General features: G+C 44.2%; 1 protein-coding gene across 1 annotated transcript in view; it reads left to right on the plus strand.

Annotated features, from left to right (window-relative positions):
• The window catches only part of LOC142590179 (pyruvate dehydrogenase phosphatase regulatory subunit, mitochondrial-like), a 96,813-nt gene that overhangs the window by 56,819 nt on the left and 21,542 nt on the right, over window positions 1-18,452 (plus strand). The window contains exons 11-12 of the mRNA XM_075702078.1: window positions 2,030-2,254; window positions 4,860-4,989. Coding sequence (XP_075558193.1) covers window positions 2,030-2,254; window positions 4,860-4,989 — 355 coding nt within the window. The remainder of the gene's footprint in view (window positions 1-2,029; window positions 2,255-4,859; window positions 4,990-18,452) is intronic.

Here is an 18,452-nt window from a genome sequence, read left to right on the forward strand (position 1 = left end):
CCAGTCGCCAACATTCCATATCTTCGCACCTTGCCTCATCGCATGAAAAAGGTGGGTAGTAGATCCAGCGTTGTTTCTTGTCTTCTCGACAAGAAACAAGTTGGGTTGCATCTGCGCAGCGGTAGGAAAAAAGGTTGAAGGCAATACATAGAAGTGGAGTGTGATGTCAATCACCGTGACGGGTTGGTTGACTGTGGAAAGGGTGTAGTGTATCACATTCCCCTGTCCTGCGGGAAGTGGTACATTGGCCATACAGGAAAGTGTTTGAATAACCGATTAATGGACCACAGAGTTTCTTTGAAAGGGCGGCTGCCGTCTAATCTGTGCCTACATTGCAAAGAATGTAAGTGCAAACCGTTGCTATGAGATATGAAGGTGCTGTCAAGACACTAAGATAGAATAACGAGGGAGATTGCGGAAGCTTTGTTTATTCATAAGTCCGGTGACATGTGCATGGCGAGGCCATCAGTGAGTCTGCGCGAACTAGAAATTGATTATTTAACCTCTAGTCTTTAAGCTGCTATGCGTGTTTAAGCCAGAGCATATATTTTGTGTGTTTTTCAAAATAAACCATTATTGCTAGTCTGCACTCATCTGTGTTTCCTATCTCATCCCTGTTCATTCACACCATTCCCCCTTAAGGATGGATTACCAACACGCCCAACAATTTGTACTTCTAATTATAATATTCAGCTTTCAAATGCTCCTTCAGTTCCAGGCTGCATTCTGTAAAGGTTCTTAGGTGGTTTCACTTTATCTCTTCCAGGAGAAGTAGGTCAAGATTGGCGAGTCATAAACTGCAGCAGTGGTGAAATAGTAGAATGTCTGCCTTGCATGTGGGAAGCACTGGGAATCCTGGTGCTGCTGAAAACCCACCGTTTTTTTGTAATCGGTAGAGGTGTACCCGACCTGGTGCTCTGTTGTTTATATGGGTTCTAATCTCGAAAGGGGGTCCTATAGAGATTTGTGGGGGTTTTCGGGTGCCCCTTGTCCCCACCACAGCTTTGATGAAACAGTTGAACATCTGCTGCTGCTTTGGAAACAGGCGAGTGCTGCCTCCAGGTACTTACTGGTAAAATAGGTACAAGCATGCTTCCGGCCTGGTGCTTGGCAACTACGGGAGTTCCAGACACTTGGAAGGACACCCACTTTGGGGAGTTGGCGGCATGGGGCCACCAGTCTCCTTTTTTGAAGTTGTTTGGTGTTTTGTTTATCTTGGTTCTTGCACAGAAAGCATAGTAGTCTGTATGGGCAATGCACCCCTGGAGAGCAGGACACCTTGGCCAGGGGGTTGCTTGTACCCATCTTATAAGCTGCTGGATGTTCGGTGGTGGTGATTGTACCGTGCACCTCCCACAGCCGAGCTGGGCGTCCTACGCACTAAGCCACTGGGCCATGTCAGGTCCGGCATTTAAGCAGGACCTGGCATCGTCGGCTATTGTGACATCGTGACACAGAGTGAAATTTGCTGACATCGTGTGGCAGTAAGGCTAGGTATGATGATGCTGTTCATAAAAGAATAAGCAAGGCCACTATACGTTTATTTTAACTGCGTTTGCATTGGTGGCAACCGCAGCGGTCGCAGGAACTGGGTGAGCCAGTGTATCTTGACGTCATTGCACATCTACCTCCTGAGTACTAAAAATGAAACTGGTTCTTAGAAACAATTTGTATAGTAAATTATAGAGAGCACTCTGGCACGTGCCACTATTTTTTCTAGGGTTTAGAGAGCTTGGACATTAATTTAATGCAAAAAGGAAAGGTGTCAAGGATATCGTATTCTGTGTATCTGTGTAAAGCTTAATTTCAGCAGCGTTTCTAGTTTGACTTGTTGGTTGTTCATTGCTTAGAAACAGCATAGGAATATGACGTAGAGAAAGTAAGGCATGAAGACAAAGCGTGTCTTCTTCATCCCTCACTTTGTTTTCATCATATTTCTATGCTGTTCTCCTGTAAATGAAGCTTAATTTATTCGAGATAACTAGCACATCACTGAGAACAGTGTCACCTGTATTTCTTGTGCACACAGGTGGAACGCCTCTTTCTGGCTGTTGGCACTAATGGTGCACAGACACAGATGGCTGGTGGCATTGGCCGAGCATTAGCCCTTTGGCTGTGTGATGGCGCGCCTCGGGCATACCTATTGCCTTGCGACTGTCGTCGCTTCCTGGACCTGCACAACAATGTGAAGTTTTTACGTGAGCGTGTCACAGAGGCAGTTGGAAGAACATACCTGGTTCCTCACCCACTTCAGGTAACTTGCCAACACCTTTCACCAGGAGGGACTGCTGCACTGGCATATGCTTTGTTGCAAAAGTTCATTGTAGGAAGTGACTGAAAGAGCTAAAATAGGTGTTATTTCTTCTTTTCTTTAACACAAGGGGAAAACTGAAATACAAAGGATGACTGAAAACTTCCTTGCCTAACCACAATGCATTTGTCTTAGCCAAATGTTAGTAATGCAACTCATTGTATATGTCCTTGCCAGGCCTCGTATCAAATTCCTTGCAAATAGCTGATTCTTTGTGTCAGATATTAAAGACTGAAATGGAGGAGGTGAACATTGTCTGAAAAGTGGATAAAATGAGCAAACATGGAGTTATTCAATAACTGCTGAAGAAGGGCACTAGTGGCAGTGATATTCACAAGGACATGATGGAAACATTAGGGGAGGATTCCCTATCCTATTCCACTGTGAAAAGTGGGCGGCTGAGTTCAAGAGGGGAACCCCCTCTATCCAAGATTCCTCTTGCAGTGGAAGGCCAGCAATGGCCACTACAGAAGAAAACGGTGCAGCAATCCGGTTTATCGTAATGGTAGACAGGCACCTGACAGAATGTTTTATTGCAGAGAAAGTGGGGATGCCCCAGGAATGAGTTAGACATGTCCTTATAGTTCTACTGTACATGCACAATGTGTCAAGTTAGTGGCTCCTGAAAATCCTGACTGCTGAAAACAAATGCCTGAGACACGTCATCTCTACTGAAAAGTTGACCCTCATTGAGGCAGATCCTGTGACTTTTGTCAAATGTTTTGTGACCATGGACGAAGCATGGGTACACGACTATCAGCCAGAGTCCAAAGTGCAATAAAAAATGTGGAAACACTCTTCCTCCATCACCTGCAAAAATTCAAGTCAGTCCCATGTAACATGCAAACGCCTTTCACCAGGAGGGACTGCTGCATCGGCTTTTACTTTGTTGTGGACATTTATAGCAGAAATTGACTAAAAGAGCTAAAATAAATGCTACTTGTTCTGTTCTTTAACAAAAGGGGGAAACTGAAACACAAGGGGTGACTGAAAACTTCTCGGCCTACACTACTTTCAGCCAGAGTCCAAGGTGCAATCAAAAAGTGGAAACGCCCCTCCTTCCTCACCCCCAATAAATTCAGGTTTGGATGTGAGGGGTGTCATCCTGACTGAGTACCTCAAAAAGCATGAACCAGTGAACAGAGCATGTTGTGCTGCAAAACTGAAGTGTTTGCAGGAGGCCATCAAGGTGAAACGACTTGGAATTTTGAAGAATTAAGCATGTGCTTTTCCACCAGGACAGTGCACCAGCACAAAAGTCCATCATTGCAATGTCTGCCATTCAGTCCTATGGCTTCAAACTGCTTCCACGCCCTCCCCATTTGCCAGATTTGGCTCCCTCAGACTTTCATCTTCTCCCTAAGCTCAGGAAACACTTAGTTGGAACCCACTTTCCATCAGAAGATGAAGTCATGACTTCGGTGGAGGACTTTTTTGACGTGCAGGATGAAGCATTCTACAAGAAAGGAATAATGGGCCCGAAGCACCGGGGAAAAAAATGTGTGTGGCATTGAAAAGGAACTATTGTTTAAAAATAGCCAGAAACAATTGAGCTCTTGACTACATTTCATTGATAGGCTGAGAACTTTTCGGTCACCCTACGTAAAGTATCTTGTATTGTTATAAAGTTAATTGGATGTAAAACTATTGTACTTTTGGAAATCTGTTGCAGTGCTAGAGTTGTATCATTGTGCTACTTTGTGGTGTGTCTGCTGCCAAATGTTCCAGCTACATAAGCGCTGTATGACTTTTCCATTTGTTCTTCCAGTGTGCTTGCTGTTTCCACAAAACCTAGTTAAATTTGACCTTGCCATGCCATGTTTCAGGCAGTAACCACCCCTTAAAAAAAGAAATACCCTATGGTGGAAGCAAAAGGATAGAAAGTTGGGCGAGTTGGTACGGTAATGGCACGGTGGAAGCAGTATTAACCAAAAGTATTTTTCAACAAAGCACTGTGCTTATCTATTGGGCTGGCTTGAAAAAGGGCTGTAAAATAAAGCATGAGTTTTTTGTTTTTGTTTCTCTATTTGGAATTTGACAATCACTAATTGCAGGATCTCAGCGAAACTAGGGTGCTTAGTCAGGCAGCGACAGGTGTATCATTTCTTCATCCAAGTGCTTTTCTTTTGTGGAACATTTTTACATTGTGCTTGTAAGTAAAGTTCCCTTCATTTACACATTCAAACTTTGTGATAGCAAACTTCACAATGAGAGATAAGACACAGGAAGGATACACAGACAAGGACAGTCCGTGTGTCATTCTTCCTGTGTCTTGTCTCTGGTTCTGCAGTTTTCACTGTGACATCATACCAACTTGCCACTGACCATTTTATAATAAAGACAAGGGTAACTGGTGATCACAGGGAGAGGTCTTTGCCATGTAGTGGACATAAATAGGCTGATGGTGATAACGGTGGTGATGACAACTTTTTCTATATTTATTGAGACTGATGTTTGACATGGGGAACTGTTTTTTGACATTGTTCAAGCTGTTTCATTACATATCATTTTCTTGCACCCGAATTATGGACTTTGGAATGCTTTGCAGGCTGAATTTCGAACAGGACGGCGCCTTCGTTGTTCACCATTGCTGCCACTTCAGGAACAGCAGGGTGCTGTGCTTGGTGAAAGAATGGGCTTTGAACGAGCATTGTTTTTTGATCCTCAGCGCATTCTCGGTAGGCTTCTGATGTTTAAGCTAATTATTTTTCAGTGGAGACATTTTAGATACACTTTGCACTATTTCTGTCAAAGAACACCTCAACAAATTCATAATCTGTCCTTAGTTAACTTTTCTGAGTTTGCCAGCTCGTTTTCTTTTTGTGCTGTGCTCATTTAAAGTGTGTGAATGTGTAGTGTTTCTTTCAAGCAGTGCTTGTGCTACAGCGAAGGAATACCAGATTCTCTTATGACTGTAACATACCCCATTTCTGTTATGTGTTTGCAATTGTGCTGCGCTACCTGTCTCGCATTATTTAAATTAGCATACCGTAAGATCGGTTGGTTTCCAGATGGATTTTTATTGAACATGATCGTTGTGACTGCTGGAATCAGTTTCACATTAAGTGATCTGGAAACACAGAACTTATTGCTTTGTAGTGCTTTCATCAGATGACACCACTTGCAGCATATTGTTATGATATGCCCTGATCTATAGCATAAAGAAATATTGAATGAGCAGATAGCAAGAGAAAAAAATAAAGGGGTTTAAGGTAACGTATATGATGCAAATCAGGGCAAGAATACCGAGATTACAATGCATTTGGATATGTTTAAAACAGGCAGTTTAATTTGCATGTAAGATTGTAGCAGTGGGGACTGTTGGACAATTCGGCTGACATTAATTCTGCTGTAGTACAAACTGGAAATAAGCACATAAGATAGAAGTGCACAGGACCAATAGGTTTTATCCATGCAGTTCTTGCCCGCTACATAAGTAAAACATGCAATTCCACACAGTTTCACCCACAGTCAGGTGTCCATGCAGTTTTACTCACTGCGTGGATATCTCACAGTGCGTCATGCGATAATTCAAACTCAGACTGTGCAACCATGTGCTAGTATGGCCACCGAGTGAAGCAAAATAGTGATACAGTAATCCCTCGTTATAACAAAATTGCTTTACTCAAAATATCACTTTATTTGAAATTTCTTCTGGTCCCAACTCAAACGCATGCATTTTAAGCCACATTACTCGAAGCGCACGAAGAGCTTGACCCGCTTAGAGTGAAGGGGCGAGCGAAGGGGCGAGCGAAGACTTTTTTGCACTTCCAGTGTCAAATTAATGCCACTGATGAATTAGTCTCATGCAGGCACAGAACAGGCCACAAAAGTACCAAACCCACGACTGATGACCGCCTAGTAACGGGTACACGCGAATGCTGAGTGCTCCCAGCTGTTTACTGCGGAGTGAACGGAAGCTGTCAAATTCTATGGTGCAGTGCACCCGAACCATTAATCTCAGTCGCACTCGCATTGCTGATGTCCCCCGTGATATAATCCACGTGAAAATAAAGTTTTCCTGACGCTTTGCGATGCCAGAAAACCGTGGTCTCTTAGATGCTGAAAAGTGGCCAAAAAACCACGGGCAGGCTTGTGCTGTAGCATTCCATGGGGTTCGCTCGATGAGCAAGTTTTACCGCTCTAAAGAGTACCTCTGGTGCTGAAATGTGCTGAAAAGAACAAAAGAAGTGTCCCTCCGGTTATAAGGGCCATGTTCGACGCAAGGAGCTATGTTAACAAATCAGGAACACGACTTTGGGGTGGCCTAGAAACTTGTTTGCCACTCGCCATAATCGCCCTGCATCACAATAAAACTCTGCCCCTAGCTTCGTTGCACTTTGGATGGTGAAAATCGACCGATAACTTGTCGAAAACATGAAAAATCCTAGCGCCGCCAGTGGTGAGTCGGGCTGTCAACATGGTGGTTCGACGCAAGCTGGTGTTTCCCCGGCAATTTTCTCGAACCGATCATGCTCAATTCGCACCATCGACTTTAGACAAACAGTCTAAATGTGTGGTAGGGTCATTGAATTTTGTTCCTAGACATTTGTCAATGGTGCAGACGCGACGGTGCGTGAACACTGACACTCGAACTGTAGAATTAGCACAGTGTCATCTACAATGGTGCGCTGAAAAACTCTCGTTTTGCAAACTTCACGGCTGCATACTTCGGGAAAAAATTGCCCAGTGATCATGCAAAGCCCCTAGTGCAAAACCATTCAGTTTTCACGATCGCGCTGTGTACCCACTATGAGCGGCTAATCGTTTTTTGAACACAACAAACACAACCTCAGACTCGAACCACGGCATTTGCGGTGCTTTCCAGCGTGATACTCTCGTAGTCTTCCGTGACTTTCACACCCACCCTATAAAAGCGGCCACTGCATTCCCCTACTCATTCACTCTCCAGTCTGCAAGCCGTTTGGACGCCAGTCACTCCTCTCACTCGCCTTCATGTAAACTCCTCACCTCCTTGCTGCCAGTTTCAACGTCGCTGCTCCTCCAAAGCTGCCCTCCCGAGCACAATCTTCCAGCAGCGGTGACCTTCCACGGTTCCTGCTTCTTGGTCTCCACAACTCCGATCACCTTTTTTCCACTACACGTGAAGCTGATCCCAAGCCCGCCATTGCAACCGTCACCATCACCAGCGCACACTGACGAAGAAAGCAAGATGCCCTGATGACATTTATAAGCTTCTGCCTTCTGCGTCGCCCACCACGTTCAGTCACTTTGGCACCGACGGCACATCCGTTTGTATCCGTGCTGCAGGCCATGTGATTGAGTGTTATTCGAAGTGCTTCGTTAGGCATGCCTCGCATGTGCTTTTGTGGTCTACAGTGATAAATGGCTCTATCAGCTTCCGGGCGAAAGTGTCCGACTTGGAGCAGAAAGTTCTGCTGATAGAAAAAGTGGAAAAATACGGCTGGCGGAAACTGACATCGCGAAGGAATTTGGCATACTGCCGTCTACTTTACCAACTGTATTGAAAAACAAGGAAGCTGTGCTGGATGGCTTTGAAAAGAGCTTCTCGGCAAGGAGAAAGAGGAATCGTTACTCGAAACACCCCGAAGTGGAAGGTGCACTTCTACAGTGACTGAAGAATGTTAGGAGTGCAACTCTCCCCGTACATGGACCTGCACTTACTGCAAAAGCCGAAGCTCTTGCTCTCCGAATGGGCCATAAAGATTTCAAGTGCTGCAATAGCTGGCTTGAGCGGTTCAAGAAACGACACGATGTGACCTTGAAGTTGATTGTTGGCGAAAGCGCAGTCGTGAACCATGGCACAGATGTATGGCTCGAACTTTGGCTCCAAGCTCTACTTGAAAAATATGAAGACAAAGACATCTACAACCTAGATGAGGCTGCATTTCTTTACAAGATGCTACTGAATCGCACGTTCACTATCGCTGGCGGATCCTCATCTGGAGGAAAACAGAGCAAGGAGCGTGTCATGGTGCTGTTTGGTGCCAATGCAACAGGTGAGGACAACCTTCCTTTGTTGATACTGGGGAAAGCAGAGAAGCCACAGTGCTTCTGAAATGCAACTATTCCCAAGGAATGCATCTAAAGAAGTAACAAGAGGGCATGGATGACTGCTGCCATTTTTTAAGACTATGTGCGCATTCTGGATAGACGGTTCGACGCAAACAATCAGCAAATGCTTTTCATATTTGACAATTGTCGGAGCCACAGGAAAATCAACAACCTCAAGGCGATCGCTGTGGAATTTTTGCCTGCAAACAGAACCACGGTACTGCAACCGATGGATTGGGGCATCATTGAGACCATCCGGAAGCTGTACCACAAGGCTCTTTTGCAGCGCATGCTCGCAGCATATGATGCCAGTAAGAGGTACAACATTGATTTGCTTGGTGCGATCCATTTACTGAACTTTTCATGGAAAAAACTCGCACCTTCAAAGGTCGCCAACTGCTTTGCGCACGCTGGATTTTCCCACGCCGTTGTCAGCGACCCCGACGATGACCAGCCTGACGATGACCAGACTTGCAGCGATCTGTATGAGGCTGTTCATAAAATTGCTGACCAAGAGGTAGAAGGTGACTTCGAGACATTCACATTGGCTGATGCTGCGGCTCCCATGGTCGCCCCAGCGACGGATGCGGAGACACTAATTGACACTTGGTGGCCCTGATGAGGATGAAGAGCCAGCAGATGATTAGCCATGTGAAGTGCCAACTATGGTGCAGACGCGGGAGTACCTGCGCCTGCTGCAAAATAAGGTTGAATGCATGGGCGGCGACCATGGCGTCATGCTATGCTTGGTCAAATTACAGCAGGGGTTGCTCGCACCCAGTAAGAACTTGAAACAGCCAAAGCTCACTGCCTTTTTTGCACCTGAATAAGGTTTTGCTTTACTGAATACATTGTATTTTGACTTCGTCGCAGTTGTGGCACAATTAAAGCTCGACTGCTTTAGCTTTTTTCGAGTAGTCGCTTATATCAAATTACCACTTATAATGAATTTTTTTGCCGTCCCGCTGACTTCGTTACAACGAGGGATTACGGTATTTTCATTTTGAGATGTCGCCGGCATGGTCGTCAGCCATGTCGCTGGTGCTCCACAAAACCGAAATTAGCGAAGCCTAGTCCATCTAGTAGTCACCGATGAGAATTTGGTGCATGCATGCATTGGGGGGGGGGGGGGGATGTTACTTTCATTTATCTGCAGTGACCCCATGACAACGGTCGAGACACATGCCAAGATTTTGTAGCAATGCTTTCCACTCGAATCTGTGCTGCTCTTATCCACTGTTCATAATCAGCTGGTCCCGTTAATAATGCGTGTTGAGCATTGCTCTGACCACTTATGAAGCAGGAAAAGCATGAAAAGGAACTGCATAAAAGGTATTGCTAGAAAATCGCGGCCACAGAATGTCTAGGCCAGGGGCAAGTATATGTGCATGCACGAACACACATTGACAAACTTTGGCCATATTCTTGGATGATCACTTTTGAAAGATACTTTCATTTCACAATATTTCGCATGACTAGCACCAGATGCATCAATGGCCGGCAGCTTTTCCGCACTGTGATAGGATAGCATACTTGGCACTTTGCCTAGGGCACACATATAGCACACATAATTACTTTCTGACTGGGGTTGAATTCCCAGTCTATGGTCATTGTGGTGAGATGCTGACCGTCCTTCATGTTCTGCTGGAGTGTCAAAAAGCAGCAGAAGCTGAGAGAAGGAAACACTTTCCTTTAGCATAGCATACTGGGAGCATATGTCTCTCCATACAGTTTCTTATTGCAGAACCATTTTTTGACACCAAAGCAGTTTTAGGTTCGTTAAGTGATGTCTTGCAAGAAATTCATAGCATATCCTCTCACCATAGGGTGCTGCTGTTATAGCATCATTCTGTATAGCATGTGCCTCCAGACCCTTGCGTTCAAGGACTCTGTTAAGGCACTAGTGCTTCTTGCAAACTTTGTCACCGACACATTTTAATATATAATATCGTCTTTTCACCATGTATCTCTCATGATCCTAGTACACCTCATTAGTCATTGCCATAATTTTATTACATGTACGCAGTAGTGCTTCTTGGAAACTTTTATAATGGACACATTTTAGTATATAATATAATCCTTTCTCCATTTATCTCTCATGTTCCTAGTACGCCTCATTAGTCATTGCCAGAATTTTATTACATATACATTTTATGCACTTACTGCGACATTTTTTTTAGGCCATTTACCACCATATCACATCTACATCATGTATTTCATTGCCAACTTATTAACACTGACCTGCTGCTCTTTGGCCGTACCTGGTCCTTGCACTAAAGAATGCCGAATTCATGATGATGAATTTGGAATTTGTAGATGCGATCGATGCATCTTGTGCTAGCCATGCAAAAGATGGTGTGCTTGGACCTCTGCCAAGAATGCCGTCGCTCCTAGACGCTGATGCATCTTTCGCTAAACACGTGAAATTGGAGGTATCTCAGAAAGTGACGATGCGAGAAAATGGCACACCTTTTTTGGCCACTTGTGGAATGAAGCCACTTATTTTGGGGCAAAACCGGCATTTCGGACTCCTGATAATTTGGACATCTTGGCACTCCCCATAGAGTCCGAATTATCGGTCAGCGACTGTAGTCAGTTGGTGTGAAAAATCGGGAATAACGAATGAGCCTGCACTCACGTAAGTGCTCAGTGATGAGAATACGTAACTGACAGACTGTCCTACACTTTGCCTACTACTTAGCCCTACTATAGTTAGTGGTTAAATCTTGGCATATATATACTTAGGAGGAACAATTACTAATAATATGTGTTAGAACAAACACATTAATAACATTTGTTCAAGTGCGCTCAAAACTTTATCGGGCATTCACCTAAGCTCCCAGGAATCCTCATCCATGTGAAGCTTAGAGCTTACACTACTTTGATTAGGGTATGCTTTATGCCTGTGTGATGCACACTATACAGAACACTATAGTAAAGGTAAAATGGGTACAGTGAATTGCAGCCAGCTTTATCTGCAACTGTTACAGGCATACTGATAGCAAGGTTGGAAATTGTGAGCTTCCTTATCTCAAATCGCTTCAACTGGTACATGCATGTGAAACAGGGTCTGAGGCTTTGGTACCTGATACCCTTGGTACCCCACACCTTCACCAAAATGTTACGTGAATGATGTATTGAACACTAAAGACTATTTACAAAGTATATTTATAAAAACAACTGCAGCGCTGACCAGTTCAGCCGACAGCTTGAGACTTGGGAGCAGTTCGTCTTCTTCTTTAGGGGGCCCACGTGTATCGTCCGAAAGAAACACGCAATATGCATGTAGCAATATCATCAAAATCAAAGTCTCTTTATCTTTACTGTGTATTGCACGTGAACATTCGTCATAACAACTGGAAACTCTTCCAAGAACTTCGTGCAGTAACACACCTCCCCCATTCCCCTCCCAGACAGAAATCCTGCGTGTGCTAAGAACTGTGTGCTTCTAACAGTATTTACAAATATTAGTTTTTTCCTAGAGCTATACAAGAATGGAATTCATAACCAGCAACTGTTTTTGAAAGTGATGATGTCCATGCACTTTTAAAAGTGTTTGATACTTTTGCAACATATTGTTATTGATGCAAAAGTATAAAATGGTCCATTGAGCGAGAAATCCAGTGTCTGTCATCTGGAGCAGCGAAACGACACCTAAATTCTCATTGGCTGCGATGCCACGTCATGTGCGCGCCTCCACGGAGCAGAGCGGGCAAAAGGGAACACCTGCTGGGCACGCCAGATGTTGCGTGAGGGCAGAAGGCATCACTGCGACGCCACGTCACACCCACTCTCGGAAGCCTGTGTTATCCACGTGCTCCTTGTCTGCGCAGGCTCTCGCCTGTGTTCTAACTTTGCCTTGGTAATTGCTATAAAAAACTTAATGCAAAAGAAAACAGAAGAAATTCAAAAGGAGTGAGTGGCAGTAGTGAGTTTCAAAACTATGACCCTACTCTCGGAAGCCAAGTGTTTTACCTGCTGGGCTAAACCAGCGCCTCCTAGATAGCAGGCCTGTGCACTCTGCTTTATGACATCATGCTACTTGGACCTAAACTTCCATTGCCAAGCCCGGCCTGCCGAAAGTGGTGACGTCAAAATCACCGCAGCTTACCCGGGAGCGTCCCCATTAGATTCTATGGCAGTCGGGCAGGGTAGCATGACGTCATAGATCGAAGTGCACCAGCCTCGTGCTGTCTAGGAGGTGTCGGCCAAGCATCTCAACGTGCTAGGTTGCTCACGAGAAGTTCATAAGTCAAAGAGGACCGCTCAGTGGCATTTGATTGGACATTGAAGCTTTCACATTCAGAACTCATAAGAAGTACTTAGGTGTCCTTGGATTTTTATTTACTTGAATATTTTTGTAATCGCACCTGGTTTTGTTCACTACAGTGGAATGAACAAGACGGGGAGCCGAACGATAGTCTCTTGAATGTGATCAAAAAAGATGTTTTCAAGGAAAGGCTTGGACTTACTATTGATAATATAGAAAGATGTCACAGGCTAGGAAAGAAAAAGGAAAAAGCACGCCCCGTGATTCTAAGATTCTTGGACTATCGCGATAAAAGTTCAGTGCTGAAAGAGTGCAAAAAGCTTAAAGGGACAACGCTTTCTATAACAGAGGACTTTTCTTTGAAAGTTCGGGAGATAAGAAAAAAATTATGGCAAAGCTTAAAAGAAGAACGTGATCAGAGCTCCAAAGTTAAACTAGTTTTTGATAAATGCAGCATTAATGGTGAAATGTTTGTGTGGGATGTGGAAAAGGACAAGCGCTGTAAGCTAAAAAGAAGGAGCAAATGACGCGCTAACACTTGCCAATCACCATTCACCATCTTAAACCTTAACTGCCGCAGCGTTGTCAACAAAGTAGAACAGCTTGAAGGCATCCTTTGCTCGCTTGACCCCGATATTGCCGTATTGACGGAAACGTGGGTAAATGAAGATATATGTGATAGTGAATTTGTCCTGATAAACTACAGAATAATGCAAAAAGACCGCGATAGAAGAGGAGGGGGCGTAGCTATTCTTTTTAAACATTCCTTTAAAATCTTAAGAATGCCGGACACCTCTGGAGTAGAAAGTGTTTTCTGCACATTTTGTATTAACAACGTCAAATACATTCTTGGTGCTGTATACAGGCCCCCTAACTCGCCTGTCGCAAACTTGGAATGCTTAGAAGAATATATGTACACCCATATAAAACAAGCAGATAAACTAATCCTAACCAGCGATTTTAACTTGCCAAATGTTGACTGGAGCACATTCACGTCCCGCTCCACCACAAATATTGATAGTGAGATGATCGATATTGCTTTTAATTTTGACTTATTACAGGTAGTTAAGGATTTCACTAGAACCCACAAAGATTCAAATTCAGTTCTCGATCTATTTTTTGTGAGTGGAAATATACAACATGATGTCTCATGTATGGTCACAGACGGCATTTAAGGTCATCAAGCAGTGGTATTGTCGTTGCAATGTGCCCCTCGTAGTAAAAATGACAAGATTCAATATTACCCTAATTTTTCTCATGCAGATGACGCGTCTGTAATTGATACACTAGCATTTCATCTGGACAACTTTAAAAATAACACAGCTAGCATGAATGATCTGTGGCTTCTATTTAAAGGCATTATATTCAACTCTATGCAACAGTTTGTCCCAAAAATTGCGAGGAAGGCTACGCGTCGGAATCCTTGGATTTCCCGGGAGACGTTGCGCCAGCAACGCAGGCTTAAATGGCTTAAAAATTCCGCAAAATTGAAAACTAGTTCCAATTCCGAAAGGGTCATTGAGGAAGCATCAAATAAATTAAAACAAATGATCATAAATAACAAACAATTACTTTAATGTACAGCTTCCTCGTTTCATGAAAACGTCTCCAGGGAGATTCTGGAGGACGATGAGTCATTCTTCTTCCCTGTCCGATATGTCTATAATAGACGGTGAGAGTGTACACGATGAGCAGGTTGTATGTTCTGCTTTTAACAATCATTTCAGTAGTGTATTCACAACGGATGACGGTTGTCTGCCCTCTTTTTACATGGATTTGCCTCCCATTCCCGATATTGTTATTTCTGAGAATGGTATACGTCACTTACTGTTAAAAATTGATGAAAAAAATTCCTCCGGTCCAGATGGCATACCAAACACTTTCTTAAAACGTTATGCCGAGTGGTGTGCGAAATACTTGGAAATTTTATTTAGTAAATCGCTTCAGGATGACATCCTTCCGGATGACTGGAAGACTGCAATAATCAAACCCTTACACAAATCGGGAAACAAGAATTGCATAAAAAACTATCGACCAATTTCCCTGACTTCAACAACATGCAAAATTTTTGAACACATAGTCTATAAGCATGTAATCGGTTTCCTTGATGAGCATTGCATATTGACAAACGCTCATCATGAATTTCGGCAGGGCTTTTCCACAACCACTCAGCAGAAATAATTCACGATTTTGCCAACACAATAAATAATAGAAAACAAACCGACGCTATATTCATGGATTTCAGTAAAGCATTCGACAAAGTACCCCACAGCAAATTACTTCACAAATTAAGTTTTATACTTAGAAATGATAAGCTATTCAAATGGATACAGGCGTACCTAACCAACCGTTTTCAATACGTTAAAATAAACCAGACTTCCTCCAACACATTACCTGTTGCCTTTGGCATTCCGCAGGGATCAGTGCTGGGTCCTCTTTTATTCTTGCTTTATATAAATGACATTGGCAATAATCTATCTGTAAAAATTAAACTTTACGCGGATGACTGTGTACTATATGATGAAGTTGACTAACCCCAAGATCAAATCAGGCTAAATAGTGACTTTGGCAAAATAGTTGCATGGTGCCATCAATGGCAAACGGCTATTACCTATGAAAAAACCGTCTTTATGAGAATAACACTAAGAAAAAAGCCTCTTCTCTTCCACTATTTTGCCCAGAACACTTATATCTCCGAAGTATCTCGGTGTACACATATCCCACAATCTTTCCTGGTCAAAACATACTGACACTGTAATGGCTAATTGTCTTCGCAAATTGTTCACCCTCAGACGGTCGCTGAAATTCTCCACACCAACTGTCCACCTCCTGGAATATAATACAATAGTTCGTCCTACTTTAGAATATGCAATAATCATTTGGGACCCCTACACAAAAACAAATATTGAGAAATTAGAAAGAATTCAAAAGAAAGCTGTCCGATTCATCTACAATTCTTACGGTCGAACTTCTATAACAGATCTCCTTAAACGTAGTGGCTTCTCTTCGATTACAGAACAAAATCGTGTCTCCCGATTAAAATTCTTTTTTCAACTAATGAATGGCCACTACCATATTGATACCTCACACATCTTAACACCTTTAACTGGTTATGCTACTCGTCATAAACACTCCCTAGCAGTGACCCCGTTAACACCGCACAACAACTGCTTCAAATACTCTTATTTTACAAGAACAATAGTTGATTAGAATAAACTTCCTGATAAAGTCGTTACACAAAATTCTTTATCCCATTTTCAGGCGCACCTGCATTCATGAATCAACCGCACATACTTTATTTGCTCCTTTCTTCATGCATTTTGTCCTTTTGCCATTTTGAATTCAAGCGTCGGCATGATTGCTTGAACTGTATGTTTTTATGAATGTACTTGTATGTTCCCACCCTGCTAAGATCTTGTAAAAGATCGCAGTATCTATAAATAAAATAAAATAAATAAAATAAATTTGATTGGACATTGAAGCTTTCGCATTCAGAACTCATAAGAAGTACTTAGGTGTCCTTGGATTTTTATTTACTTGAATATTTTTGTAATCCCACCTGGTTTTGTTCACTACAGTGGAATGACAGATGAGAGCAGGCTGTACCTTTCAAGTTGTTATTACGTCATCACAGCCATTCATTTCAACAACACCATATCTGCCCAATGTTAACCTTTTCATGAGAAAGGGGTATAGAGACACAACACATGTAGCATTGGTGACAAAAGTATTTCTGTGCTTTACACCACAATGGCCCTTGCCCTGTTTTTGGCTAGCCTTTCTTTTACTCGCTGCACACAGACTTCCACCTTTTTTATCCACAGAAAAAATGTTCACATCAAAGCCCTTTGCAATAATTTTTAAACAATACAAAATGCCGTGCATGTTGGGCATCACAGCTACCCTAGTGCACAGTTTCTCAACAATGCACCGTGCACTTAATGACAAAGACCACGTGCACTTCTTGACCAAGCATTTTGAAGTTGAAGACAGGACAAAATCTGAAAAACCCGTCACTGTTTAAGGAGTGTTCTGTTCATGAACACTGCTCTATTTGATGCATGCAAGACTTTTTCAGGGCCAAAATAAATCAAGGTGTTTTGATGTCAATGTTGGTTTTTAGATGACTGAAAAACTGAAACAGCATGGGGATCAAAAGAAAGGATAGCCAACAACAGGGTAACGGTCATTGTGATGTAAAGTACAGAAATCTTTTTGTCCCTTGTATTACATGTGTTGGTGTATCATATACCCCTTTCTCATGAAAAGGTTTAGGTTGGGCAGACAGGGTGTTGTTCAAATGAACAGCTGCAACGATTTAATGACAACATGAACGGTATGTCCTGCTTGCATCTGACTGCCCATTGTAGGTGGCAGGACTGTAGACCTTTATTTGAGCACGCATGCATGATAACAAGATGTAAAAGCAGAGGGCGTGAGAGATCGTGAAAGCATTTCACGTCAGGAAAAACTTGGATAATTGTGAATCAGTACCTTCTTCTTCTTCCTTTTTTGAGTGTGAAATGGATTTGCTGGAAAATGCTTTGGATTGAGTGCTTAGACATGCAGGTTGGTCTTTTGTCATTATTTTCTGTTCTTAATAAAATGTGAGTTGTGGGGATGCGTGACTCTCACGCCTCCCCTGAGATCTAGTTTTCCCGCATGGCTCGTCTCCTGCAGGGCGGCTTCGCCCCCCGCGTGGCCTGGCGCCCGCGGCGGTCGGGTGGTACAAGCGCGGTGCGAGAGATGGCGCGAGCGTCGCGCCGCTGCGGGGTTACTCGGGCGTCGGGAGACAAGGCGCTCAGGCTGTTGGGTCCGAGACAGGAAGCGGGACGGTCGTGCCGCACGTGCAGCGACCCTCTTGCCCGGCGGGTCGGCGCGCGGCGGGGACGTGTCGCGCGTGCGCGCCGACCCATGCTTCTGCGAGACCGCCTCGCGTGGCCGCCCTCGAACGCGCCACGATTCGCGTGACCATACACGCGAACGACCAGGCCTTGGGATCCAGCATGGGGCGAACATATTCGCTCGCTTCCGGTCGCGGTGAGTCAGACTTCTAGATTTGTCGCGCGCCCATCGGCATGTTTTGTGGATAGCAACTCGGCTAGCAGGCATTGATTTATGAAAGGTGCAATAAATGCCCTTGTGATTGTTTGCACTACTGTGTTGTCGTTCCTTTGTCCCAAGAGTACGGGTGTGAGAGGACCCCACATCTGGCTGCCCAACGTGGACCTCTTGGGGCATCGGACGATAGTTTTAACAGCTCTGCTTCGTTCGAGACCTTTGTTTGAACCGAAGCGTAGGCCTAGCGCGAATTTTGATCGCTAGCGTCGGCGGCGTGCTTTCTTGAGCGAGGTGATGGTGGCTGTAGTGTGTTTGAACATGTCAACATGCTAAGCCTTTTCGCAAGTGTTTTTTTTAATGGCATTCGTCGGTACGAGAGCCACGTGGTCTGCATCCTGGGAGAGCGAGGCTGAGCGCCCGCAGAGCAGTGGCAAGCCTGAAGCGAGTGAGTACGGAAGCCTCGTGGGTGATCCGAATTTCTCATGTAAATAGCTTCTCCTATCTCTTTGACTCTGATGAAGTCGCGGCTCTGGGAGCCGGGTGGCCGCGGGCCACGGGTGCCACTACGGGCTGACTGGTATTGCGGCCTGGCACCGGGCGCTCCGACACCGTCTGGGACGGTGGGCGCCGTCAACTCGGATGCTTTGTGCACCGAGCGGAGTAGGACCACCTCACAGAGCTAACGTCTCCTCGCGGCTGCCTGTTTTGCGCCCATTTTGGGTGTTGTTTTTGGATGCCGGTTGTTGTCAGGGTAGCGACGCTTTAGGCCTAAGG

The sequence above is a fragment of the Dermacentor variabilis genome, chromosome 1 (assembly GCF_050947875.1).
Source record: "Dermacentor variabilis isolate Ectoservices chromosome 1, ASM5094787v1, whole genome shotgun sequence".
NCBI classification, from domain to species: domain Eukaryota; kingdom Metazoa; phylum Arthropoda; class Arachnida; order Ixodida; family Ixodidae; genus Dermacentor; species Dermacentor variabilis.